Source organism: Leptopilina boulardi, unplaced genomic scaffold (assembly GCF_019393585.1).
Source record: "Leptopilina boulardi isolate dan_hultmark-lab unplaced genomic scaffold, ZJU_Lbou_2.1 LbouV2_219, whole genome shotgun sequence".
Taxonomy (NCBI): domain Eukaryota; kingdom Metazoa; phylum Arthropoda; class Insecta; order Hymenoptera; family Figitidae; genus Leptopilina; species Leptopilina boulardi.
In genome coordinates, this window is record NW_026137773.1 from 353,416 (window position 1) to 380,802 (window position 27,387).

The 27,387-nt window shown below is 29.6% G+C and overlaps 2 protein-coding genes across 2 annotated transcripts in view; one reads left to right on the forward strand and one right to left on the reverse strand.

The window, feature by feature from the left end:
• Positions 1 to 27,387, forward strand: part of LOC127279601 (xylosyl- and glucuronyltransferase LARGE2s-like) — a 181,095-nt gene that overhangs the window by 62,844 nt on the left and 90,864 nt on the right. The window lies entirely within an intron of this gene.
• On the reverse strand, positions 9,912 to 14,488 carry LOC127279587 (uncharacterized). Its single transcript, XM_051302028.1, has 6 exons — positions 14,254 to 14,488; positions 13,829 to 14,032; positions 13,138 to 13,435; positions 12,089 to 12,286; positions 11,881 to 12,014; positions 9,912 to 10,668 (listed from the first exon to the last, which is right to left on the reverse strand). Exons 1-5 carry the CDS (start codon positions 14,355 to 14,357, stop codon positions 11,895 to 11,897), a joined length of 924 nt encoding a protein of 307 aa, XP_051157985.1. The 5' UTR covers positions 14,358 to 14,488; the 3' UTR covers positions 9,912 to 10,668; positions 11,881 to 11,894.

The following is a 27,387-nucleotide window of genomic DNA, read 5'->3' on the forward strand; positions in this document are numbered from 1 at the left end:
TTGGGAACATTGTCGCAACGTCCAATGCGCTCAGGGCCCCGCTGCAATGTTTGTTAATGCACTCGCAACATTCGCAACATTGCCATTCGCTACTTTCTTCAATTTTAAGTGGGGAACATTGCCGCAACGTCCTACGCACCCAGAACGCTGCCGCAATGTTTGTTAACACACTCGCAACATTTCCATTTGCTAACTTCTACAATTTTGGTTTGGGAACATTGCCGCAACGCTCAATGCGCTCAGAACGTTGATGCAATGTTCGTCAACGCACTTGCAACATTCTGATTTGTTAAATATTTTTTTTTTACAATTTTAAACTGGGAACATTGCTGCAACATACCGAACGCAGTTGCAATGTTCACCAACACGTTTGTAATATTTATAGTACTAAAATAATATATTTTAAATTAACCATGTGGAGATAATTTTCATTTTCAAATGTTATATTTAATTATGAATACCCGTAGAAATAATATTAGAATGTATGCACATATTCTTATTGGTGATATATAACAAGTGCGTTTACGTTTGTGAGTGCCAGGGAATTAAAGTTATTCTTGTGTTTTATGTTAACAATGGTCTTATTTTGGGTGAAGACAAATCAGTTTTGTACAAGGTGTTCAAACAGTTAGAACGGAACTTCGAAGTGACAACCTGTCAACCTGGTTTTTATCTCGGCATGGAAATCGAACGAGAAGAAAAGGATGGATCTATTTTCATTCATGTAACGAGTTACATCGATCGACTTTTAAAAACGTTTAATTTACAGGACTCCAAACCAATCAGCATTCCAGCTGATCCACACGTTCAATTATCGACAATTGACGCAGAAGCTGATTCAATGGAAAGGATACCTTATCGCGAGGCCATTGGATCCTTCATGTTTGCTGCACTTACTACTCGACTAGACATTATGTTTTCTGTTAATCTTCTGAGTAGATTTCAAAACAAGTATCGCCTTGTTCATTGGAATGCAGTGAAACGTGTGTTTATATACTTGAAGAAAACTTGAGAACTTGGAATTAAATATGAAATTTTTGATGAGGACGATTTAATTGGATACTCGGATGCTGACTACGCTGGTGATCAAGACACAAGACGATCTACGACTGGTTATGTCTTCAAAATCTGCAACGGTCCTATAACGTGGAGCAGTCAACGTCAAATATCGGTATCTCTGTCTACCACTGAGGCAGAATACGTGGCTGCGTCAAGTGCGTCGAAAGAAGTCATGTGGCTAAGACTTTTATTTTCAGAAATTGGTGAAGTGCAAAATGATGCAACGATTTTGTGTGTTGATAATCAAAGTGCCATTAAGCAGAGTTGCACAAAATTAGTGGGAGTATTAATTATTATTTATTATTATTATTAATATTAGTATTAGTATTAATAGTATTAATAATAATTAATAATAGTATTAATTATTATTATTTATTATCACCGCCGGTATTACTTTTTTTTGAGACGCATGATTAAACCCCAAATTTGTTTCTTCGAATTTTTATTTTCTCGAAAATAGTTTTATCTAAAAGGAATAGACTATAATTTTTTGAATTCGAATCGTCAGATTTTATAATAAAAACTAGCTAAAAAAACGCGCGTGGTATCTATACTTTTTTATGGAAAATTAAAAATTTATTTTTATTTGACGAAAAGTTATTAGAATTTTGATCTCACAAAATTAATAATGGTATTTTTGAAATCGTTACTGTATTACTATTTCAACATTATGTTGTTATAGTAATATAATACCTATTATTGCCTAGTCAATGTGACCTTTAAATTTTATACTCAAATAAAGATTATATGGTACGATCATCCAATTGTTAGCAACATATTTAATTCACCCATCTCAGGATACATGCAGGGTGAATTCCTATTTTGTTTACCACAAGGCCCGTGAACTTAAAATCACTTTACAATGTTAAAAAGTTCTGGATTCTTTATTTCGTCTGTGATTCAGGCACACATTAATTTATTTAAAGTTTCTGAATCGCAAATTTGTGTAAGTAAAAATATAATTAAATGCACATGTGGCAATCCCCGCTTTTTTCTTCTCTATGAAAGACGATACATATAAAATTGTAAATGAATAAAATTACAAGTACCTTGAGTATGGTTAAGGTTAACAGTCCATCCAGAATCCATCCAGTCAATTACAGCGTGGGGCCTGTGTGGCGTTCTCAGGCTTATAATGGGATCAAAATTTTTACTAACAATAAGACTAGAAATTATTTGCTCATTATTTTCTGTTGTGCATACTGAATTTACATGAACATGTAAATCCCTCCTCAATTTCTGTAGATAATTTCATTATCTTACATGACAAATGTTTTTCTTTGGGTTTTGAAGTTGAAATTTTGAAGTTCTTTAGCTCGATTTATGGAAAGACAATTCCAATCATTCTCTACAAATCGAAATCCTAATATTAGACATTCTAACTGCCGGAAAATGATTAAATTCATTGTTTTAAAAAATTATATTAAATGCTTGCTCATTATATTATCATCAGTTTCATAAATTAATGTTTTAATTTACACTGTTAACCAATACAGATGTTGCAAAAACTATTTCATATACTTCACACTTAACTGTGCCAATCGGATGTTGATCAAGAGCTTCAAAAACTACTGTTGGTTAAAAAAGGAACAATCTAATTAATATTCTACTTGGATAACATTCAAACACCCTGCATTAAGACTTTCAAAAATATAAAGTTTTCTAATGTCTTTAAATCTCTTTGTCTCTCAAATTAACAATTGATATTCAAATCAATATGCAGCTCACAAACTATTATTTCACCCGTAAAACAATATTCAACCCGCTTTCTATGTAATTAATTTTCAAAAAGCCAACTTCCACTAATATCAAACATATAATATTTTTTTCTTTTATCAAAATATATTCAATACCAATGTTATCCTCAAAATCCAAATATCCTTATTGTCAATGTTGGCCAACACAGTAAAAGTGTTCATATGATAAATTTACCATATGAGTACTACTCACATGTTAAAATTGTCGGTAAATCTGTCACATTTCTCTTTTATTTCTTTTTCTTAGTCCAAATCGGCTTTTTTACACTTCGAAACATTTATTTTATTTATTTATAATGCAAACTCGAATAAACAAACGTCAATTGAAATGTTTAAGAGAAAAGGATTTACGGTAAGAAAAAATAGTTCACCGTAACTTTCCAATTCGGTTTTTTTTGCCGAACCGAATTCAGCTTAAGTTACCACCAATTCTTTTCGCTTACAGCCAATTTTTTTTATTGGAAATATAAAAAAACTAAATGGAAGGAATTTTTTTTATATATCTATATTCTGGGACTATTACAAGTTTTCTTTAGTAGCCGTTCCACTTCTGTGAGGAGAAGTGTTATACCCCTATACTCTATCGGACCGGGCGGTAGGCCTGAATGGCGTTATCGGGTATAGCCATTGGTAAGTAAAGTATGGGTTCACCACTTCCACTCACGGGAATTAAGCGGTCATCACCTATGTCACGTATACAATAATAGAAAACAAATTTCCCTCAACCCAAGGCTGTGTGATACGATGTGTTGTGAACCAATTATTTAACCCAAAGGTGATGGCACCAAAGATTTTCTTCTTCATTTTGATTCTCCGCGCTCGGGCGCTGCTGGTAAGATGAGGGACTCGACTTCCCCTTACAGGACAGTAATTAAACGATCATCGACCATCTTATATAAACAATAATAGAAAATAAACCCTCAACCGAAGGCTGTTTTTGACGAAACAAATTGCAGGTAGAAACCCTTGAGAATCCTCATTATCAAAGCAAAGATATATGTATATGTATATATAATCTAATAATAATGAGAAATTTTAAGTGCTAAGAAAATGTGAATGATTGAAGGAAGGAATAAATACAAAGATTATTATAAGATAAAATAATAATACTGTCGATTTATTATTTGACAGAATTTTTTAACTTGGATAGAACGTTTTTTATAATTTTAAATTGACCGAATAATCATTTCTCATAATTATTATTGTAGATAATTAGTATTTTTTATAATTTTTATTTTTCTAAATAAAAGTTTATAGGGTCAGCCGGGGTAAATCCGAACGGGGGGTAAATCCGAACGCTAATTATTTCAGCTTAATTAAAATTTTTAAAAATAAGTTCGATATAAGAATTTTTACCTCAGATCCTCTTGAAGAGATTCTAAGTATTATCCCATTTTTCGTTTGTTAATTAGCAACAGCATAAACAAAGATAACGAGTATTGCAAAAAAGATTGAAAATCAAAGCTGACACTCTTTCAGTATTTTGTCCCGTATTTGAAGAAAAAGAAGCTAAAAATTTATTTTATTATTTATAATTGTTTGTTATGAATACTAGAACAGAAACTATTTTTGATTTTTGCCTTCTGTAAAATTTTATTAATAATATCAGACCGTTCGTATTTACCCAGGAAAATTGGAAAACCGGGGTAAATCCGAACGGTATTTTCAATAATTTTTTTTTTACATCAGAGCCCCACAAAATTGTTTTTATTTCATTACACTATTATTTTAACATTATAAAAGTACATAGAAAAAAGTTTTTCTTTCTATACGTATCCTCGTTAGTAATTAATAAGCAGAAACTTAATCTCTGTTCTCTCGAAGGAGTGTTTCAATTTTTTTGCCAAATGGTTTGTTGAAAAAAGTTTTTCAGGATCTGAATAAAATTTGGTATTCTACGGTTTTTGGGGTCGCTAATTACCAATTTGACGTCAGTTTTTCAAAATTCAAAATGGCGGACGAGAATTAAAAAATTCATTGGATTCGCTCGAAAATTGTTACTCGGGGGGTTTCAGGGTCGCTGATTACGAATTTGGAGTTAGCAAATTTCATCATTTTTAAAAATAAGTTTTAGGAAAGTCCGCCATTTTGAATTTAAAAAATTTGACTTTTATTTTTGTATTTACATTCAATCACTCCAAAACTCACTTCCCTAAGATTTTTCTGAAATACAGTGGCGTTCGTATTTACCCCGGTATTTTAGGAAAGTTGCAAAGTATCGAGGTAAATACGAACGCTAAGTTTCCTACGATTGTATTTTATCAAAAATTTTTGCTACCCCATGAAATTGTTCTATGGAAGTAAAGTAACAACTTCATGCACCAGAATACCGGAAGTATTTTTTTTTAAAGAAAAAACTTATGTTATTGTTGAAACTTACTAAAAGCGTTCGGATTTACCCCGGTTGACCCTACTATTTTTGATTTTACATAATTACCATTTAAAAAAAACTTTTTTTGCGAATTAGGGTCAGTTGGGGTAAATGGGGACAAAATTGCTATTTTTCACAAATTACGTAAGTTTCATCCTTTTAAAGGTAATATTTGCGGGTTTATTTTTTTTAAGTTGTTATTTACATTCCCAGGAATAATTTTACGCAGCAGAAAAAAATTTAGATAAGCTGTAAACGCATAAAACTGACTGTCCCCATTTACCCCAAGATTTAGAAAATTTCATAAAATTGTGGGTAAATGAGGACAGCATAATTTCTAAGAAAGATTTAAGAAAAAAACTCCCTTAAGTATATTACTGTATTAAGGGATGGAAAAATTTGAAAAAAATTCATAGTAGATATGGGCAAATCCACGAAACATTTAACTTTTATGACACCTGAATCAAACACTTAAAAGTCTATATTATTTTTAATTAAAACTTAATATATAATTTTTTCTTGATAAATTATATACAAAGTAACATTTCTGTACAATATTAGAACAAAATATTAATTTTTCAATTAGTTTTATAGGTTAAAAAGTGAAAAAACACTGAAATTTCATGTGACACCGTCAGAAAAGTTTACATTCTTAACGACTTTTCTTTTGCGGCATGTAAAACATCGCTTCAGCTGCAAAGGAAATATCTAACAGACATATTTTGTCAAAATTTTTTCACTATCTCATTAGTGTGCCCTCAATGTTAATAAAGATATGAAGGGTTGATTGAGTGACGCCACTTTTTGAGACAATTTAATTAAACATCTTCTTAAACAAATATCTTGTGCGGCGTTCAATGAAAATAAAAGTTCAATGGTTTTCTGAATAGAGAATGAAAAAACGAAAATTTTAAGACCTTTTTCATTGATGTGCCTCTAAATGTACTCCTGTAGGAGCAATTAGAAGATGATAATGAAAATCGTGATTTTATTTAAATTTATACATTTTTGAAAGCACAACTGCATTTTTGCTTTAAACAGGTCAATCTATGGTGTGATCGAAACATTTTCATACATATATTTGAACACAAAAACGCCGCTTAAGTATTTTGAGTGAAACAAATTTTATGAAGTTAAGAATATGCTGAAAACACTTTTTTGGAGTCTTTACCCCATCTTTTCTCAAAATCCTGACGTGCTAAGGAAATTTGGGTTACAGAATCGTGTTCAGAGGACGAAAATACTTTGGAAACCACTCCGATATCAAAAATAAAAAAAGTTGAATTTTTCAATTTTATATGTAATTTATTAACATTAAAGAGTTTAAAGAGATAAACATTGACGGCGTGAGCTAAAAATGAATCACGCATATGAATTTGTAGTGCTAAAATGTACTTAAACGTGTATACAATGTGATATCAATGTGCCTGCAAATTAAAAAAGAAAATTTTCTTTTTTTGAAAGTAAAAAGTTTCGTGGATTTGCCCATATATAATAGTTGAACCAATTGAATTTTTTTTTATTTTTTTTTATTTCAGTATTTTGTCTTGCATTTGAAAAAAAGCAGACTTAAAAATCATACCAAATTTTTTTTTTATTCCTTATGACTCTCATAACAGAAATACACTTGAATTTTTGATTTTTGATAATTTAGTTAATAATGACAAGCTGTCCCCATTTACCCCAAAAATTTGAAAACTCAGGGTAAATGGGGACAGATTGTCATTATTAACCAAATTGACAAAATTCAAAAATTCAAATGAATTTATATTATAGGAGTCATAAGGAATAAGAAAAAAATTTGGTATGATTTTTAAGTCTGTTTTCTTTTAAATGCTCGACAAAATACTGAAAAAGTTTGACTTTGATTTCCAAGTTTTTATGCATTGAGAGATAACTTGAATTATCTTGCTGACAATTATCAAGATAAAAAATTGTCAATACTCAAAACCTCTTACAGGTGATCTGAGGTTAAATTATTGACGTTGAACTTAATTTTAAAACTATAAATTAAGCTCCAAAACCTCTTGTCCCCATTTACCACAACTGACCCTACCATTTTGTATAATAAATATTTTTTCGAATAATCATTTCTCATAATTAATATTATAGCGAATTAGTATATTTTATAATTTTTATTTTTCCAAATAAAAGTTTATACTATTTTTGATTTTACATAATTGCCATTTTTTATAATTTTTTTTTCTTCGAATCACCATATTGTATAATAAATATTTTTTCTAACAATTATTTGTTTTAAAATGTAATTTATCAAATTTATATTTTTTCTATTTTTAAAAGTTGCGATTTGCTATTTTATATAATTTTTTGTTACCGAATTGACATTTCATATAGTCTCTAAATTTTCTAATTATTATTTTTCCGAATTATAATTTTAACAAATTATTAATATTACAATTATTTCGAATTCAAAAAATTATTATTAATTCCTTTCGGATAAAACGATTTTCGAGAAATTAAAAATTCGAAAAAACAAATTTGGGGTTTAGTCATGCGCCTCGAATTTACCTCTTTTTACGGTAATTAAAATAAAATATTATTATAGTGATTGACATGTTATGAGGTGATTTTGTACTATTAATACATATCTACAAGCTAATTGGCACATAAAATGTTTATTTATAATATTATAATTTTCAAATAATTACATTTCCATTTGGAAAGTGTAAATTATTCTATTCAAATGAACTATACCTGAAAACCTTTATATTATTTGGATAGAATTATTTGCGTAAAATTGCTACCATATTAAAATATTATCTTCTTCAAAATAAAAATATCCATCTTTTAGCTGCAAATACAGTCTTTTGACTAAAATATTTAGTTAAAAATAAGAAACGTATAATAAATTAATATTGATCATAATTTGGATCAGAACTTAAGTGACTGTGAGCCTTATAGAAAAACGTTTTGAATTTTAGAGCCCTTTCGACATACGCTGAAACACATGAAAAAACATCAGTTGTAAAGAATTTTATTTGTCCTAAATATTGCGATATCAGAAAAAACAATTTATTAATATAAAAGAATGTACAATTTATCGCACGATCGATTCGAAAAAAGGTTTTAATATTGCCCCTCCACAAGTACATTCACATCATCTGAGAAAAGACAGGACCTTTTATAATTAAAAATCGTTATTTACAATAAAATTTAATTTCGTGGTATCTCTTGGATATAGTGCGTCAAATGTGATAGTAAAAATTAAAACGAATACAATAGAAATAAAATGAAATGTGTGGTCAAGTAGATTCGGATATAAAGTTTCAAATTTATGAGGCTAAAAGAGTTATTAACAACGAAACTCACCGCTGAATGTCGAATTTAATTTATATTACCCAAAAGGCAACAGTCAGAGTTTTCGAAAAGAAAACTTAAAATATATAGTGGCCACGTGGCGAAGAACGGCTGAGGAGCTGCTTCGTGCAGAATGCAAGGCGTGCTCGTACGACTTGCTCCTAAATTTTATTGCTCTCAATTTTTAATCCTCTGGATATTCACAAAAATAATTTGTTGTCGTCACGGTGGCTCGAGAGATAAGCTTTATTTCAGCGGTTGTAGTTCCAACAAAATAGATTTTAAATGACGAAGAAGCCTCACGCAGTGCAACTCACACGGTGATAACGAGGTTGTTCACCAACCGCTAAATTGGTGATAATTACACATTTATATTACAATTTCACTTCAAAGATTATTAGTAAGAAAATTAAAATCACTCCACACTTACCCCAATAGGGCGTAGCGAGAAACTTATTTGACCGCGCTTGGCGCGTCTATACCAAATTATAATAGTAAGTGACCCGTAACCCCTTTACACAATGGGTTTGGGTGCCTTGACCACACTAGCGATTTCATAAATTGTCCCGCGAAAAATCCTGTGATACTCCCACTCTTATACCATTCTTTCCCTACTCATACTTTAAATCGCAGTAACGTATAGCACAACTTGGATTCCCACACAGTGTTAACAAAATGAAGAGGTTACTATTCTACGCAAAATACGAACTAAAAACATAAAACCCACATAAAAGAATTATATGCGAAAAATTTTCGTCACAATTTTATTATACACAAAAAATATTGTAATCGTTAATTTAATGTAATTAAATTCCTTACCAGAAGATTCTAAAACAATACACTTTGTTTTAAACGAGTGTTTAAGTAATTAAGTTATGTTTTCTCTAACTGATATAATTGTGAAACAGATTTGTAAAATAGAAAAGCTGTGTTCTGCTAAACACAGAATTGTATTATCGTGTTAAGTTTTACATTACTTAATTTACTTGTGTAGAATTAGAAATTAACGTTGATTAAAATATTTTTTGCTTCCTCGTAGAGGAAGCTTTGTAGTCCTTTCGTTTATAAAACTTTTAAAAGTGTCGGAAACAAATTTTTTTCTTTATAGAAACATGTTATATGAGATCCTGATCAATTGTCCGGATGTATGTGTGTGTGTGTGTGGATCCTTTTTTTGTTTAGAAGATAACTTTAACAGGTTTTAATGGATTTAGATAAAATTTAGTAGGCTCATTTATCATATTAATATCTCAAATCTGACCAAAGGATTTTGAAAAATACCCAAAAAAAAAATTTTATCGTCTTTTTTCCAAAAATTTTTTTTTAATCGAAAAAATTTTTAAATAGACAAATTTAAGGTTATATATAATAAAATCGCATTCCTTACGTCAAGACAAATCGATTGATATATATAAAGTATACATTTGAGGTAAATTTAAAGAATTAATGAAAGTTAGAAAATCAAAAATTCACATTTTGGCTATAAAATTTTGTGTTTTTTTAAATTGAAGTTTATATTTGAAATAATTGTATTACTTACGTCAAGACGAATCGATTGATATATATAAAGTATACATTTGAGGTAAATTTAAAGAATTAATGAAAGTTAAAAAATCAAAATCACGTTTTGACAATAAAATTTTGCTTTCTCCACGAGGAAGCAAATTTTTTTGCTGATCGTAAAGAGGAAGCAAAATGTTCATGTAATGAACATCTGAATTTACAACTTGTTTAAGTAGAATTTCTTGAAGTACTAAGTAACTGTGCAAAATCAATTACATTAAATTAAACATTATTTTATCTAAATTTAACGGACATAGATTTTTTGTGTATAATTAGTTACACTTGTTTAAGTGTAATGTGCAGAGTTTCTACGCGAGTAGAATTTTTCTATGTAAAGTTCATTTGCGTTGAAAAAAATAAAAATTTTCGACATATCTGACACTTGCGTTCACATGTCATCATCTAGTCTAAAAATTTGAACACATTCTTCCAAAAATTGTCGCGTTGTGAGGCCGCCTGGTTGATGCAATCGCGCCCAAGCTTCAGAGATCAAAATGTCTTTCACAACTACTTCACATTTAGGTAGCCTACAAATCCTTCGGCCTTGTCGAAGAGATTCCAAATCAAGTCTGAAATGCTCTTGATATTTCACAAGTTTTTCTGTAACAAAGATTTTACACATTTTATATCCGATCAAAAATATTTTTTCCGTTCTTAAAATATGTTTCTATTCTTTTAAATATTTTCAACCGTAAGCTGCTGTAGTGAGGTTCAAATGACACCCCAGTGTTTTTTGCTCTAATTTTTAAACAATAATTTTGTCCAATGAAATAATTTTTTAGTGACTCTTAATTTTTGTTGATAGTTGCTGCTTGTGTTAATGTTACTTCTGAAGATCATTTAGAAAAATTTTTAACTAAAAATATTTGTTTTTTTTATAACATTTTTTCTCTGGAAAAATTTTTCTCATCTCACTGATGACCCCAGGGTAATGATTTCATTGATTATAATTTAGTAACAATAATAATTAGTTTACTTATTTACTATTAATATAATTAATTAGTTGAAATGAAATATTAAAAAGAGCAATTTAAAGTAAATAATTTTTAATTATAACAGACAAATTTTTGTGTTTCGAATTTTTTTTTATTTTTTAAATAAAAATTTAGTTTAATTTCCTTCTATATGAGTAAAAAAAGTGAACGATCTTATCGACAAAAAATATTTCGACAATTTATAACCAAAAAATAACAATTTTTTATAAAAAGCATTAAGTTTTTTTAAATTTGGGCTAGTTTTTTCAAATTTACTTTTTTATATTACATATTTAAAAATAGTAAAAATAGTTTGCAAGAAGTTTTAGAGTACCTGATAAAACAATTTGTTTAAAAAAAATTTTTTAATTGATATTTTTATTTTTCAAATCGGAATTTATTCCAGTTTACTTTTATATGAGTAAAGTGAAAGATCCTAGCGACTAGAAAAACTTTTTGATTTGAAGAATAAAGAAAAAGATTTAAAAAACTTTTTTTAACAAAATTCTTTTCATCAGGTTCACTCTAAAACTTTTTGCAAACTGTTTTTATCATTTTTAAGTATAAGTAACGAAAAAAATTTTGGAAAATTAAAAAAAATTAATTTGTTTATAAAATTGTTATTTTTTAATAAAAATTATTAAAATATTTTTTTGTCAACACTATTTAAAACTTGAGGACAAACTGAAACTTTTCCTCTCTGGGAAAATTTTGGCTACATTCGAAAATAGGTTTACTTTTAAAAATAAAAATTTTGTAAATTGAAAACTCAAAAATTTGGCCATAAAATTTGATTTAATTCAAAATTTTAATTAAAATCTGACGTGGAATCGCTCACACAATATATAACCTCTATATTTGACCTGCTGGAAGTAATAGGAGAGCAATAATCAAATGAAGAGCGTGACGAGCTTCTGGATTCTTTTTTAGCAATTGATGCAAACGTAAATTCTTAGTTTTCCTGATGTTGGCCTGAAAGTAGAAATAGTTTTAATTAGTATTCTAATGATAAACTAACTCAGTTACAACTAATGAAAATTTCTTACTTGTTTATAATGGAAAAGACATCCATGTAAAATTATTCCTGGAAAGGATTGGCGCAATGCCTTTTTTAATGCACTCTCAAAATCACACATTGCTTCGATAATATTGAACCCAGGCAATAACCTTTTTATTTCTTGAGAAACCTTCTTATATGCTGCTGCTGTTTTTTGTTCCATGATGGCCCAAGCAAATGGAATACCCTAATTATTAAAACAATAACAAAAACATTTAAGTACAGTAAAACCTCGTTAACACGAATGTTGATAAATAGCTATTATATTTAATTTTTAAAATTAATTGTTTTCGAAAAAAGCATGTCTCTCTGAATTGGTAGACTAAAAAGTTGTACATATAATTTCTGTTTGGTAGTTTTTATATTTTTGTTAGCAAAAAATTAATTTTAATTTTTTTTAGAACGCTACAGCACTAAAAGCTTACATTTGAATTAAAACTAAAATTATTCTCAAACCAGGGTAGCCACAAGAATTTATTTAAAAAATTGTAATAATTCCTTTGACAAAAAATTTTTTCACTTGATATTTATCTGCATTGATAAGTTTATTTACAACATTCTAATTTTTTCAAATTAAGTGTTCTCATATTTAGTAAAGAAACCAGAATATAGTTTATTATAAACAACACTATTTGGAAGATGAAAAATATGTATGGCATTTTGATAAAGAAATTTGTTCTTTTTAAAAAAGTAAGATATTTATTTTCTCCTTAAAAACAAAAAAACACCCAATGGGATTTTTGTAGTATTTAGAACATATAAGTACCTTAATTTAAAAAAAAAATTTTCTTTTTTATAAAATCGTTTACATTGTTTATCAACATTTTTGGATTTTCATATTTTTTTAAAAAGAGTATAAAAAATGGAAAAGAATAAGCCCAGAAGCAATTAAAAAGGTTGAAAATTGCGAAAGTTATGAGATTTTAAACGATAATTTTGAAAAATACTAGTTTCTTTGTCAAAGTCTTCTAATAATAAAATAAGTAAAACTTACATTTCCAAATTTTTCAGTCATTAAAGTAAGAAGTTGATATTCACCTGCTGCTCTAGGCACCACTTTAAACGTTGCATAAGTATAGATGTTTCCATTTCTGTAAACTTGGTTTGCACAGTCGATATCTTTATAAATGACGGACGTTCCTGAGTTTTCTCCAGATACCGAGGAAACATTAAGAGATCCTCCTTTATGTGCTTCCATTCATCCGAATTTAATGTATTGCAATAATCATCAAGTGTTCTAAAAGGTGGTGGACTTGGTGGGCTTATTCTTTTACGCCACTTATACATCGGGTTTTCACAACTTGCGAAAGGCAAGGTAATAGAGGCTTCGTGATGACTGCAAAGTACAATAAAATCACAGTTTTTATTAATTTAATTTATTTACTTAAATATTTTTATTAATTAAATTGGTTTCATTAATTTTACAAATTGTACTTAAAGTAGAAAAGGACATTTCAGTAATTTGAAAAATAATTTGAAGCGTCTATATGTGAACGGGTCTGAGAAAACTATCGACCAAAAAAAGTTTTTTCTTGAAAATGTTTGCAATAAATTTTCTAGGCTTTAAATTTTAAGAATTTATCAATTTCAAAAATTCGATTTTTTTAGATGATAGCACCGTTTTCTTAGACCCCTTCACATATAGGAGGCAAATAAAAATTTTTATAAAAGCTGGAAATATTTCATGACTTAATTTAATAATTTTATCATTTCATTGAAAAATACTTACGAAGGACGAACTTTATCGTAGCATTTCCTAAAAGTTTCTGTGCTTGTAGTCACAGCATTATATAATGCCATTTTAAATTCTTTTTCCCTAAGATTTTTTAGGTCAGGGTAGTGTGTGTGTCTTTTTTTCAAAGTAAAAATACCAGCCTTCATAAATCCTTTACCTCTGCAAGTGCCTGATTTGTAATCCTTACAAACAAAAGAACTGTAACGCAGGAAGAAAAAAAATCTATTATCTTAAAGAGAATAGTCCTTAACAAGTAGGGGAGACTGAGCATCAATGAGACGCAAATTTTTTTTCGCTACTTCAAAATAGATTTTTTCAATTTACTTTAAAAATAATGTATCAAATTGACTAAAAATTTATGGACGTAGTGTATATAATATATAAAATAGTCAATCATTACAATAAAGTAAAATACTCACGTTTTGTCATTATCACTGCTGTGAACTACGTATTCAAAATCGTTATACACGTGATTAATAAATGTCCTTAATGTTGATGAGGGTCCAGGCACTTGATTATCCATTTTAAGAAATATATATTCAAACGATCACCAAAAAACGAATATTACATTGGACTTGAAGGTGTTCTTCACAAAATGTAATATTTTCTCCAACGTCTACTACCGACAGTAGTACCGACATGTACAGCAGCGCGTTTCAGTAGAGAGTGAAGCAACGTTCTACCTTTCTCCAACGAAAAGAAATGTTCCGCGCGCGATGTTGTCAAATGTTCTCGGCAGGTCTCTATGCTTGCGTGTAGTTTACTTGCTCTCGCGCCTCAATTATTTTGCTACTTAAAAATAGTAAAAATTCTGTTTTTGTTTCAACTTCCTATTTTTAATGATTATTATTAAAACAGTCACAATAAAAATATAAATTATTTCCCTTGGAATAAAAAATTTCAGGACTAATACACTGTAAAGAAAATATATAAAATATATAATCTTGTCAATAAATTTTTGGTTAAAAAATTAAAAATATTGTATATTATCTGTAATTAAAAAGTTGGCACAGAAAGTCCGCGTCCCTAGGGTTTTCTTTGACTTTGAGAAAAAATAGTTAGAACAAAAACAATGGCACAAAATTGAAATAAGTTTTTTGATGCATTTGTTATTTATTTCTGCGGGCAGCGGTATATAATTTGTTTCAGACTAAATTATTTTCTAGAAGTTATCAATTAAAAAGTAAAACAGTGTCAGAAAGAATTCCTAATATTTCCCTTAACCTTACTTGCACTCATTGTAACATGCTTAATAATTTTGAAAACAATATCAAATAACTATATATATATATATATATATAGTGCAGTTTTTTAATATTTACTTAATACGGAGAAGCAGTTATTTTTAAAAAATAATTATTATTATAGCTATTATAAACAATCAAAGACAACCTTGCCATATCGAGTTTAAGTAAAGGTACAGCTATCGTTCAAATCCCTAAAAAGCTGTATTTTTTAATTTTTAATAACATGCTTTTTACACTTTAAATGCAAAAAGTAGTTCGCAAAAAATGCTTACGAATTGTAAAAAATTTAATGAGACAGAGTAAAGTGTCATATGAAGAAAAAACATCTAAAAAAGGGTTTCGCTTCCAAAACGGAGGCAACAGAATAAAAAAAACGACACACGTTTTTTTATTCGAATTATTGTCTCTTAAAGTTACAAAAAACTTAAGAAGGCGGGCTTTCTGCGCCGACTTTAGTATCATCTGCTCTTATATTGTTATCATAGATCGTAGATTTCGTTAAAACATTTGATGTCAAAGTGCAAAATAATTTTTTTAAAACTGTATATTATAGTATATTATAGTAATTTTTTTATTCTTTTACTAAGTGAATAAATCACTTTAAAAAAAGTAATGCTTAATACACAGCTATGTTATTTTTAGATATGATATTAAATTTACAAAGCAAAGCCTGGTGCAGTGTGAACGGGGATGACACTGAACAAGGCTCTTTTAAAATGTTAAATCTCTCGAAAAAGACAAATCTACAAAGAACTTGGCAAAAACTTCCACCAACAGGACGACTTTCATTGACAGTGTTTTTGGAAAACGCAGGCTACATAATGGTCGAACCATTATTCTCCCATATCGCCTTTCACTCTCGAGAAGAAAATGAGCAACCGGGTAAGAAACAAAAATTACTAAAAAAGTAAAATAAATTATCGATCGATAAGCTAATGAATAAATTTTAATAGCTAATTTTAATTTTTTTATTGACGCCTTTTACTATTGAACTGCATACATGAATATCTATCGGAAAGCAGCAGTTCTGATACTGAAGATGAAAGGGCTGAAGATAAAAGTGCTAAAGATGAAACTTTTGAAGAGTAGAGCGACGATCCAGGTATAAAAGATCATTTTACTGTTATAACTATGTACCTTGAACTGGGGTAAGTTTGGGATAAAAAATTCAAATTTTCCTTTTCCTTTATGATAAAAAATCCAAATTATTTTAAAAAAATTTTTAAACTATTTAAATATTTAGAGTACATTGTTCTGAAAGTTTTCTACAAGTTTTACTTTGCAAAGTTAACATTTATCGGAACTAAACTTAATTTTTACTACATATTTCTCTCGTGGTCGGAGTGTCAAATTTATAATTTAATTACACATAAAATGATATTTTTTTGCCTAACAAAAACAAACAATTTTCGAATGTCGACTTTTTTGGACGATCCTAATATATAGTTTATAATATGTAACATAATTATATTTATTTACTTATTTATTTATTTACACGGGCAATACCGGAATAAAGCACTGTCGTACAAAGTACTGTATTTACAAAAATGTTAGACTTATTTACTAATTGGCTGCGCCATTACTATTTGAATTGAAAAACAAATTGCGTAATATTAATTAACTATTAATTACCATTCTAACTTAATTTTAGGTAAATTCAATATATTTAATTTTAACAAATATTTTGTAATATTTAAAATGTCGCATAAATTTAACTGAAGCATTTTTAGTTAGTAGAATATGCTTATTATTTTTGCCAATATTTTATAACAATTTTTTAAAAAATTTAACAGGAAATGGAGAAGTAATGGAACTGACTGAAGGGAGTGAACACAATGATTCAGCGGAGGAATTGTGCTGCATTTGCAAATCAGTAGAACCAACACACATTTTTCTCCCTTATTGCCACTTCATTATTTGCATCACATGCGTTGTGATATATCAACAGTCACCTAGATGTAGAAACAAGTGTCCCGTATGTCGAAAGGATTCTCAAGTTAAAAAAGTATTTCATTAAGGATTGTGTTTGCATCTAAAAGATGGATATTTTTATTTTGATGAAGAGAATATATTAATATGGTAGCAATTTTACGAAAACGAAACCAAAGAAAGATAATGAAAAAAGTTCATTCAAGTTGTAAAAACTGTACGTTTTACATTTAAACTAGTGTAAATAATTCTATTCAAATAATATATAGCTTTTTAGGGATAGTTTATAATTTACACTTTTAAAATATAATGTATAAAGTTCTTCGTGAAGAATTATTAGTATATAATTCTTTTATGTGGGTTTTATGTTTGCAGCTAAAAGATGGATATTTTTATTTTGAAGAAGATAATATTTTAATATAGTAGCAATTTTAGGCAAATAATTCTATCCAAATAATATAAAGGTTTTCAGGAATAGTTTATTTGAATAGAATAATTTACACTTTTCAAATGGAAATGGAACTATTTTAAAATTAAAATATTATAAATAAACATTTTATGTGCCAATTACCTTGTAGATATGTATTATTAGTACAAAATCACCTCATAACATGTCAATCACTATAATAATATTTTATTTTAATTACCGTAAAAAGAGGTAAATTCGAGGCGCATGACTAAACCCCAAATTTGTTTTTTCGAATTTTTAATTTCTCGAAAATCGTTTTATCCGAAAGTAATTGATAATAATTTTTTGAATTCGAAATAATTGTAATATTAATAATTTGTTAAAATTATAATTCGGAAATACATTACTCTCCTTAAATCTTAATTTTACGATTAATTTGTAATTTTTACCTGTATTTATAATGTAATTTTATTAAAAATAGTAGTAATAGTAAAATCTCATTTTAAATTTTGCGCCACTTTTTGTGACGCACCCTACCATACCGACAAGCGATGGCCTGGCGTGGATATATTCCAGAAATTAATGTAGATGGGAAACTACAGTACTGAAATTGACCGGAAGTATGTTAGAGCAAATGGAGATTCTGAAAATTCTGATTATAGCATATAATGATTCGAGAAAATGGAGATTAGAATAAATAAATATTAGGGAAAATTAAGATTATGTTAAATGGTAATTCGCAAAAGAAATAATTCTAATATTAATAATTCGTTAAAATTAAAATTCGAAAAAATAATAATTAGAAAATTTAAAAATTATGTGAAATGGCAATTCGGTAAAGTAAAAATTATATAAAATAGCAAATCGTAACTTTCAAAAATAGAAAAAATATAAATTTTAATATAAATAAAAAAAATATAAAAACTGGTAATTATGTAAAATCAAAAATAGTATAAACTTTTATTTGGAAAAATAAGAATTATAAAAATACTCGTTTGCTACAATAATTATAATGAGAAATGATTATTCGGTAAATTGAAAATTATATAAAACTAGCTAAAACAAACGCGCGTAAACGCGCGTGTTTTTCTTCTCCCACATAGCATGACTTCTTGCTGTGAAGTTACTGTAAGGATATCTGTAGGGTTTGTAAGGTTACCATGTAAGTCTACAGTAAACTTGAGGTCATCTTAAAACTTCCGCCATTACAATAAGTTTACACAGTAAAGCTAGGGTAAGCTTACACAATAAGGTCGTGGTAAGTTTACATGGTAAGGTTGTGATAAGCTTATACGGTAAGGTTGTTGTAAGCTTCCTGTAAGGTTACTATTACAGTCATATTAAAATATTTGCCTCATGTTAATCTTACGGGTTAATATTACACGCTTATTTGAAATACATAAAATTTTAAAACTTTTTATGATAAAGCAAAAAAAGATAATAATTAATCAGTCAAATATTTTTAAATGGAGTTTGACTTTTTTGTAATATTACATTAATATTACGTGCTACATATGTGACAGGGTCTGAGAAAACGATCGACTAAAATCAACTTTTCGAGAAAAACTCGTTTAAAGTTTTACTATACTAATTAAAATAGATTTCTTAAAACATTTTATATTTCAAAGGGTCTAGATAAGTGATCCTTATGTATTTTTTTATGTTGAACAAGACTTTTATGGTTAAATAATTTTTTGAACATCAGTGTCATTGTTATAAACAATTTGTTTTGCAAAAGTCAAAATATGAAATTTTAAAATTTAATTTAACCGACTTGCTGATGTCCTAGAGTACTGAAATTTTTTATGCACATTCAGAACTGACAACCACACAATAATCCATGGTTACTTTTTACCTAAAGACCTAGGTTGCCTATGATGGGTGTACTTTAGGATCATCACCGAGAATTCAGCTCGTATTTTTTTTAATGGTTTTGGCATTCATATACTATGAATTTTTACTAAAAATGACTATGTACCCCCGTAGCGGCCACATCTTTTGACATAAAGAGCTTCAATTTGGTACACTTACGTATTTTTACATAGCGTTGAAAAGGAAAAATAGAAAAATTTTGAAAAAAATGGTTTAATCTCCCTAGCGCACAAAATATTCCACCCAGACAGTTCATATTTAGTATGTAAATGTATTATTACGTGAAAAATGCAGAAAAAAGGTCACGATTGGCGTTGATAATTAACCTTTTATCTAATATTTAAAAAAAAATGGTTTAATCTCCTTAGCGCACACAATATTGAACACAGACTGCTCATATTTGCTGTATAAATTTATTTTTGTGTGAATATTACAGCGAAAAAATGTATACACAATTGGAGTTGTTTATTTTAGAAAAAATCATGAATTCTCTTCCAATAAAGAAGAAAATTTTATCTGAAGGGCTTCAAATTTATACTTTTTTACATATTTTTTTGTGTAGATTATAGAAATAATTTAATAAACATGATAAGAAGTGGAAAAGTAGACTTTTTCCTTAAGTTTATTTCTTTAGTCGTTATAACTCTAAAATAAAAAAATCGGACACGTGCTAGTTACACTCGCACCGAAATTGAGGGTTCCGTACACGAAGCGAACTTATTTGGCATAAAAACAAATGTTTAAAAAATATGTGATGTATATCAAATAATATATGTGATAAGAAGAGGAACAATTTTCTTAATTTTTTTTACAACATTGTTCTTTTTTGTATCACTTATATTATTTGACATACAACACATATTTTTTAAATATTTGTTTTTATACCAAATAATTTTGCTTCGTGTACGGAACCCTCGATTTCAATGCGAGTATAACTCGCACTTGTCCGATTTTTTTTAATTTCACTAAAAGTTTAACAATTATTAAGCATTTGTGGATGACAAATATGTACAAATATTTACTAACAATATTAAAAAAATATATGTTAATAATTAATAATGATTGATTAATAATTAATGTAAAAAATAATAAAAAATAACACATTTATTAAATAAATCGGATAGGGATTTAAATCTTGTAACTTTAATATTCCCTTATGACAGCAACTACTAAATAATCCATCTGACGGTCTTTCACATAGAAAATGTAACGCATTACAAAATTTACATTCTGCATTCATCAAACCTAAATAATTCTGTGGAACTTTACTTTCATCGAAATCTTTAAAAGACATTATTGCAACTCCTACACTTCTTTTTTTATTCCGATTATCGTTTTTATATGCCAAATTCTTTTCTTGACGCACTTTCTTTTCAGCTTCCGTTTCAGTAAAAAATTTGTTCTTCTTACATGACAAATTATTTTCTTGACGCAGTTTCTTTAAATCTTAAGTTTCCATTGATATTTTTCTTTTCCTACATGCCAAATTTTTATCCTTGCGTATTTTTTTTTCATCTTCAGTTTTTATAGATAATTTCTTTTTTTTGCATATCAAATTTTTTTTTTGCTCTCTTTCTTTTGTATTTCTCTTTCTGTTTCATTACTGTTCGAGAGAGTGAGTAAGATTATAAAGCGCCTGTCAATAGGCAACTCTTTGTTTTTCGTGGTTCTCGAATTCCTAGCGCTTGGGTGTGTGAATTTCGGGAATTTGTGTAACGAGTTAGTCAGCAAGAGTGCGAGATCGAGAGTAGTTCTTTCTCTATTCACAATTCAATTTAAGTTGTTAATTATCGTGGCTTTTTTAACAATTTTCAAGGTGATGTAAGTGATTAGCCGTCAATATATAGAAATTGAATAAATGACTCTTTAATTAAAAACAGTTAAAAGAACAAGTGCCTCAAATTAATTAAGTGCCTTACGAACTAACAATTACCCCTTTATAATAAAGATAATTATTCTGTCATAAAACATGGTCCTTCGAGCCGGATTATTACAATGAAAAGTTATTAACTGTATCAATTGTTTAAAAAAAAAAAATAAATAAATAAAATAAATGTTCGTTAAGAACATGTGCCATGTGCAAGTGAATTGTGATCCCGATCTCTATTAACATTTAAACTGACCAAGGTTACTTAAACTGTGTCAGTTATTTTAATTTTATGTTGTTGAGACGTTTTTTATCAAATTCTCTGTCCCTTTATCAATTGTTTAAACAATGTTAAACCTCATTCCCGCCAATTTGTGACGTCATGGCGTGGGTTTAGGAAGAGAACGAAATTCGTCAGCTGAACAGTCAAGTGGTCAATGCACAGGACATCATCTGTTTCACAGGTACTATTAGTCTATCTCTCTTGGCGAGTTCCCTTAGACACACCTCTTCGTTCGAAACAATTCTTCGGAAGAGGGAATATTTCACATTCGTCGTCGGGACTGTTCACACTATCTGGATAAGTACACGAGAAATAAATCTCCTTCTTTTCAATGCTTTCCAAGGTGAATCTCACACGAAATTATATAAGGATGATTGTCCATTGAATGATCTTCAATTTAATTGCATTCCACAATTTGTTTGATTATTTATTTGTACTAATAACTCTTGCAGACTTTAACATTCAAATTTATGTTGAAAATTTGTACTGTTTTGTTTTGTGCTGTTTGTCATAAATTATTGCACACTTGATTCATACAATTGTAGTCTTCTGCTCTTTAAATTCGAGAGTTTATTTATATTTATTGAGACTAATTGTAATTTTAATTTTAACTGAGTCAACTGAGAAAATTTTTATCTACTCAACTACTAATTGTCAAGGTTGTGAATAAAGTGTCATTTCAACAGGAATAGAAGCCTGTAAAATTATCACAGCCTTGTTTACCGAAGTTTTCTGGAAATCTTTCGGACCAGAGAATTCGCGATTTGTTTAATGCATTAATCGTTACGAATAAACCTGTCAAATAGTTTCCGTTTATATTATTTAAAAACTTCGTTACGAGAAGAAGCTGCTCAATTACTAACAACAAGTATCTATCACTGACACGAATTTTAATGTTACTTGGAAATTAATAAGATTTAAATAAGATAAATAACCAAGTTTTCGCAACTAAATTTTATTGTGATTGTTTCAAAGCTTAATGTTTTCTTTGTTGTTTTAATTGTTTTAATAAGATGGATAAATTACTTATTGAAATTGAAAACATCTACCTGGCGATTTGTCGCACTGAAACTAATTTTAAAAAACTGGGTAAGTCAAAAATAAATGAAACTGTTATTAAGGGGCGTTTAACCTTACTCAATGATCGATGGGTCAAGGCTTAAAATTTGGATCTACAAATGCATACGACGGTTCCGGTAGCAGAAAAGGCGAAAAATGATTACTTCGCCAAAAATCAATTTGTTAAGATAGAAGATGCGTATTTGGATGCGTTAGGTTTTTTAAATGATCAATTACATCAATTAAGTGGAGAACAAACTTCACAAACCCTTGACGGTACAAATGTAACTCGTGGCGAAGCATTGCGTGTTAAATTGCCTCAAGTGAACTTACCAACTTACCAACGCTCTTATAATTCAAAACGAGAGACTAGAAAATGTTACGCGTTTACATTATTTAAAGACTGCGTTGAGGGGTGAGGCCGCGCAATTGTTAAAACATATACCAATTACAAATGCGAATTTTCTTATTGCGTGGGAAACCTTAACAACGAGATATGATAATAATAGAGCCTTAATAAATGCACACATTCAATCATTTATGGAAATTCCGAGAGTTAATAATAATTCGGTTGAAGATTTGAAATTGTTGCGTGACACGACTAATGAAGTGTTACAAGCTCTTAATAATTTACATCGTCCGGTTTCTGAATGGAGTGATTTGATTGTTTTTATAGTTACAAGTAAACTTGATTCCCCAACACTTAAGGAATGGGAGATGCAGTTGGGATCCAGTTTAGAATATTCTGATTATAATAAATTAGATGAATTTTTAATAACGAGAATTAGAGCCTTAGAGGCCATTCAAACCGTAAGAAATTCTTCGGAAAAATCTAAGTTTTCTAAAACAAATTCAGTAAGAAGCCACACTGCATCCACCAATTCTAAGTGTCCTTTATGTAAGGAGAATCACAATTTATATAAATGTTCTCAATTCAGATCTTTGTCCGTTGAACGCCGTAAGGAAATTGCGCAAAGTAACCATTGTTGCTTTAATTGTTTAATTCCAGGCCATAGGCCATATTCTTGTTCCAGCAAATTTACGTGCGCGAAATTTCGTCGAAGACACAATACGCTCTTGCATATTGAAAAAAGAGTTGACTCGAATCAATCAAGTTTTTCGGTAACGAACTTACAAACAGTTGTGAATAGTCCTAGCACTTCAGATCAATCTGATCAATCCACTGTTAATGCGAATCATGTCTCTATTGATAATGAAACAGTAATCTGTATTTTGAATTCGCAAACGGGGAATATTGCTTGTACTCTTTTAGCTACGGCCCTGGTAGAGGTACGCGTTGATAGCGGGAAGGTCCATAAATTCAAGGTATTAATGGATCAAGGATTCGAATCTTGTTTCGCTTCAGAAAGAGCCGTGAGCATTTATGATGATGATGATACTAAATTTAAAAATATATCCCTTGCAGATCCAAGTTTTTTTGAGGATTCGCCCATTGATTTTATTTTAGTTGCGGATAAATTTGGAGCTTGTTTATTGCCGGGTCTAAGGCAGGGTGTTGCTGGAAATTTGACCGCTCAAGCCACAATATTTGGATGGATTGTCTCAGGTTCAATTTCTAGCGTTTCTAGGCCGATTTATTCTCTTTCGGCACACAATTGTGTTTCGATAGGAGCATTGCATGATAATTTTGAAAAATTTTGGCAGTTGGAAGAATTACCAGTTGCATCGTCTCTAACCGAAAATCAAAAGCGTTGTGAACAACATTTTATTGATATTTACCAGAGATTAGATTCGCGTCGATATATGGTGCGTTATCCCTTTGATGATGGTCCGCCGATAAGCATTGGAAATTCGTTTGACAAATGTCGAGTTATTCTTGATCGAGTTTTAAAACATTTGCTTAAAATTTCTTTAATTTTAAAGCAATATAAAGCATTTATCGCTGAATATGAAGAACTGGGTCACATGAGACCAGTCAAACTTGATAGTTTTTCAGATTCGAATCAGGTTTTTTATCTACCTCATCACTGTGTAATTCGAAAGAGCAGTTCTACGACGAAATTGCGCGTTGTTTTCAATGCTTCGAGTTTAACTTCAAACAATACCTCTTTGAATTCGCATTCTCTTGTTGGTCCGTCCTTGTTGAATGATCTAGTGTCCATTTTGTTACGTTGGAGAATACATCGATATGTTCTTGTTGCAGATGTTGAAAAAATGTTTCGACAAATCTTAATAGATCCTCGAGACATTGATTACCAGCGCATTTTGTGGAGAAACGAAAATAACGAATTAATCGCTTATCAGTTGTTAACCGTGACTTACGGTACTGCGTGTGCCCCATTCCTTGCGAATCGAGTCGTTAAGCAACTGATAATAGACGAAGGTCCAAACTTTCCTCTAGCACACTCAGTACTAGACGATGACCTTTCGATGTTAAGCTAAGCTCTGGTCGAGGTTACAAAAGTAAAAAGTCTTATATCGCTTTATTTGTTTGCTGTTCGTCACGCGCTATTCATTTGGAACTTGTTTCCGATTATGGTTCTGCTGCGTTTTTAGCTGCATTTCATCGCTTTGTTTCAAGGCGCGGAAAACCCTCGAATCTTTACAGTGATAATGGTACCACCTTTGTTGGAGCCAACCATGAATTGAAAAGATGCCATAAAGAGTTGCAAAATGATGCAGGATTGCATAAGCAGTTAAATTTGGAAGGAACAGCGTGGCAGTTTATTCCTCCTTCTGCTCCATCATTCTAGAGGTTTGTGGGAGGCAGGGGTTAAGAGCGTGAAGCACCATTTACGAAGAATTGTTGGTAACCATAAATTTACGTTTGAAGAGTTTTATACTTTATTGACACGCATTGAGGCCCACCTTAATTCTCGTCCTATTGCACCTATTACTGATAACTTTGATGATTTCTCTTATTTAACACCGGGACATTTATTAATTGGTGCACCATTGACAGCTGTACCAGAGCCGTCCTTAAAGTACATTCCAGAAAATCGTTTAACTAAATGGGGAATTATTCAAAGGATTTCAGAAACCTTTTGGAAGCAATGGAATATTGATTATTTGCATTGTCTTCAAAAGCGATATAAGTGGTCAGATCTAAGGCCTAATATTAATGTTGGGGACATGGTTCTAATTAAACATGATAATTTACCGCCCTCACAGTGGCTACTTGGTCGTGTTCTTAAATGTTACGAAGGCAAGGATGGTTGTATTCGCGTTGTGAGAGTCAAAACGGCTACTTCTGAATTCGATCGCCCTATCAGTAAAATTTGTTTGCTGCCCATCAACTCACGTGATGATAAAAATGGATGTTAATGCGATGTATTGAATGTTTGAATTGTGGGTGTATGTAATTATTGTATTTTCACTCTGTGATACTCTTTTTTTTTATTAATTGTATTTTTTAAACTAATATTTCATGGCGGGCGGCTAATCACATTTTTTACTTATTTATTTATCCTTTTCTGTTTCTTATCAATTTCGTGAATTACGAGGCGAGCGGTATGTTCGAGAGAGTGAGTAAGATTACAAAGCGTCTGTCAATAGGCAACTCTTTGTTTTTCGTGGTTCTCGATTTCCTAGCGCTTGGGTGTGTGAATTTCGGGAATTTGTGTAACGAGTTAGTCAGCAAGAGTGCGAGATCGAGAGTAGTTCTTTCTCTATTCACAATTCAATTTAAGTTGTTAATTATCGTGGCTTTTTTAACAATTTTCAAGGTGATGTAAGTGATTAGCCGTCAATATATAGAAATTGAATAAATGACTCTTTAATTAAAAACAGTTAAAAGAACAAGTGCCTCAAATTAATTAAGTGCCTTACGAACTAACAATTACCCCTTTATAATAAAGATAATTATTCTGGCATAAAACAATTACGATTATGTTTTCTCAATCTATCATTCTCATGTCTAATTATTTTCTGCTCACATGTAACTTCGCGCCTTGCAATGCTTTTTCTTTCCTTCTCTTTAATTGCTAGAATTATCTTTTTATCATTTTCTTCACTCATCAAATTCTTCATTTCTAAATATTCAAAAGGTGAAGTTTTGTTCACATTATTATTAGTGGTATGAATTATTTTCTTTTCACTAGTGTCATTTAGAGAATATTTAATTTCTAAATCTTGTGTTAATAGAACTCTGTTAATATTATTACTGGGAAAAGTATTAAAAACAGGACAAGGGTTTAAAATATTATTTTTAAGTTCCTGAGCTCGATTTATGAAAAGTCGGTTCCAATCATTCACTACTATCTAATTCCTATTATGATACGTTCTTACTGCCGGAAAATGATTTAAGCGATATTTTCAAACATTGACTTTAAATGGTTTCTCATTTTTATATTATCAGTTTCATAATTTACGCTGTTTGGCATTACGTTAAAAAATATAGATGTTGCAAATGCTATTGCATATACTGCACACTCAACACTACCAAAAGGTTGTTGATCAACAGCTACAAAAACTACTGTAGGTTTAAAAGGGAAGAATCTAATTAAATATTGCATTTGATGCATATTTAAACGCCCCTCATTAAGGCTATCAAAAATATAAAGCCTTACTCTATCGTAATAGACACAAATTCAATGACCATAATTGTTATTACCTCTAAAAAGTATTTAAATATGTTTATCACCTTCTCTAATTGGGACAATAAAATCAAGCATTTGTACAAATAAAGTACATTGCATATTGAAAAAAGAATTTGAATCTTTTCTTAATAAATCTTCAAATTTGTACATATGCATGTCTTTTAACAATTCATTCCTATTTTCAATAATTTTGAAATCTTTATCATTTAAAATAACATCCTCTTTTATGTTGGCCATAGTATACTTAGTTTAATTTTCTTTTTGATTCATGAAAATCTAAATATCTTTAACCCTCTCTCTCACTCTCTCCAACATAACCAATTTTGCC

Coding starts and splice junctions, on each gene's coding strand:
- LOC127279587 (XM_051302028.1), bottom strand. CDS start 14,357: ATGGATAATCAAGTGCCTGGACCCTCATCAACATTAAGGACATTTATT. Junction 12,287..13,137: donor AGTGGTGCCTAGAGCAGCAG/GTGAATATCAAC, acceptor TTTAATAATTAG/GGTATTCCATTTGCTTGGGC. Junction 12,015..12,088: donor GTCTTTTCCATTATAAACAA/GTAAGAAATTTT, acceptor TTCTACTTTCAG/GCCAACATCAGGAAAACTAA.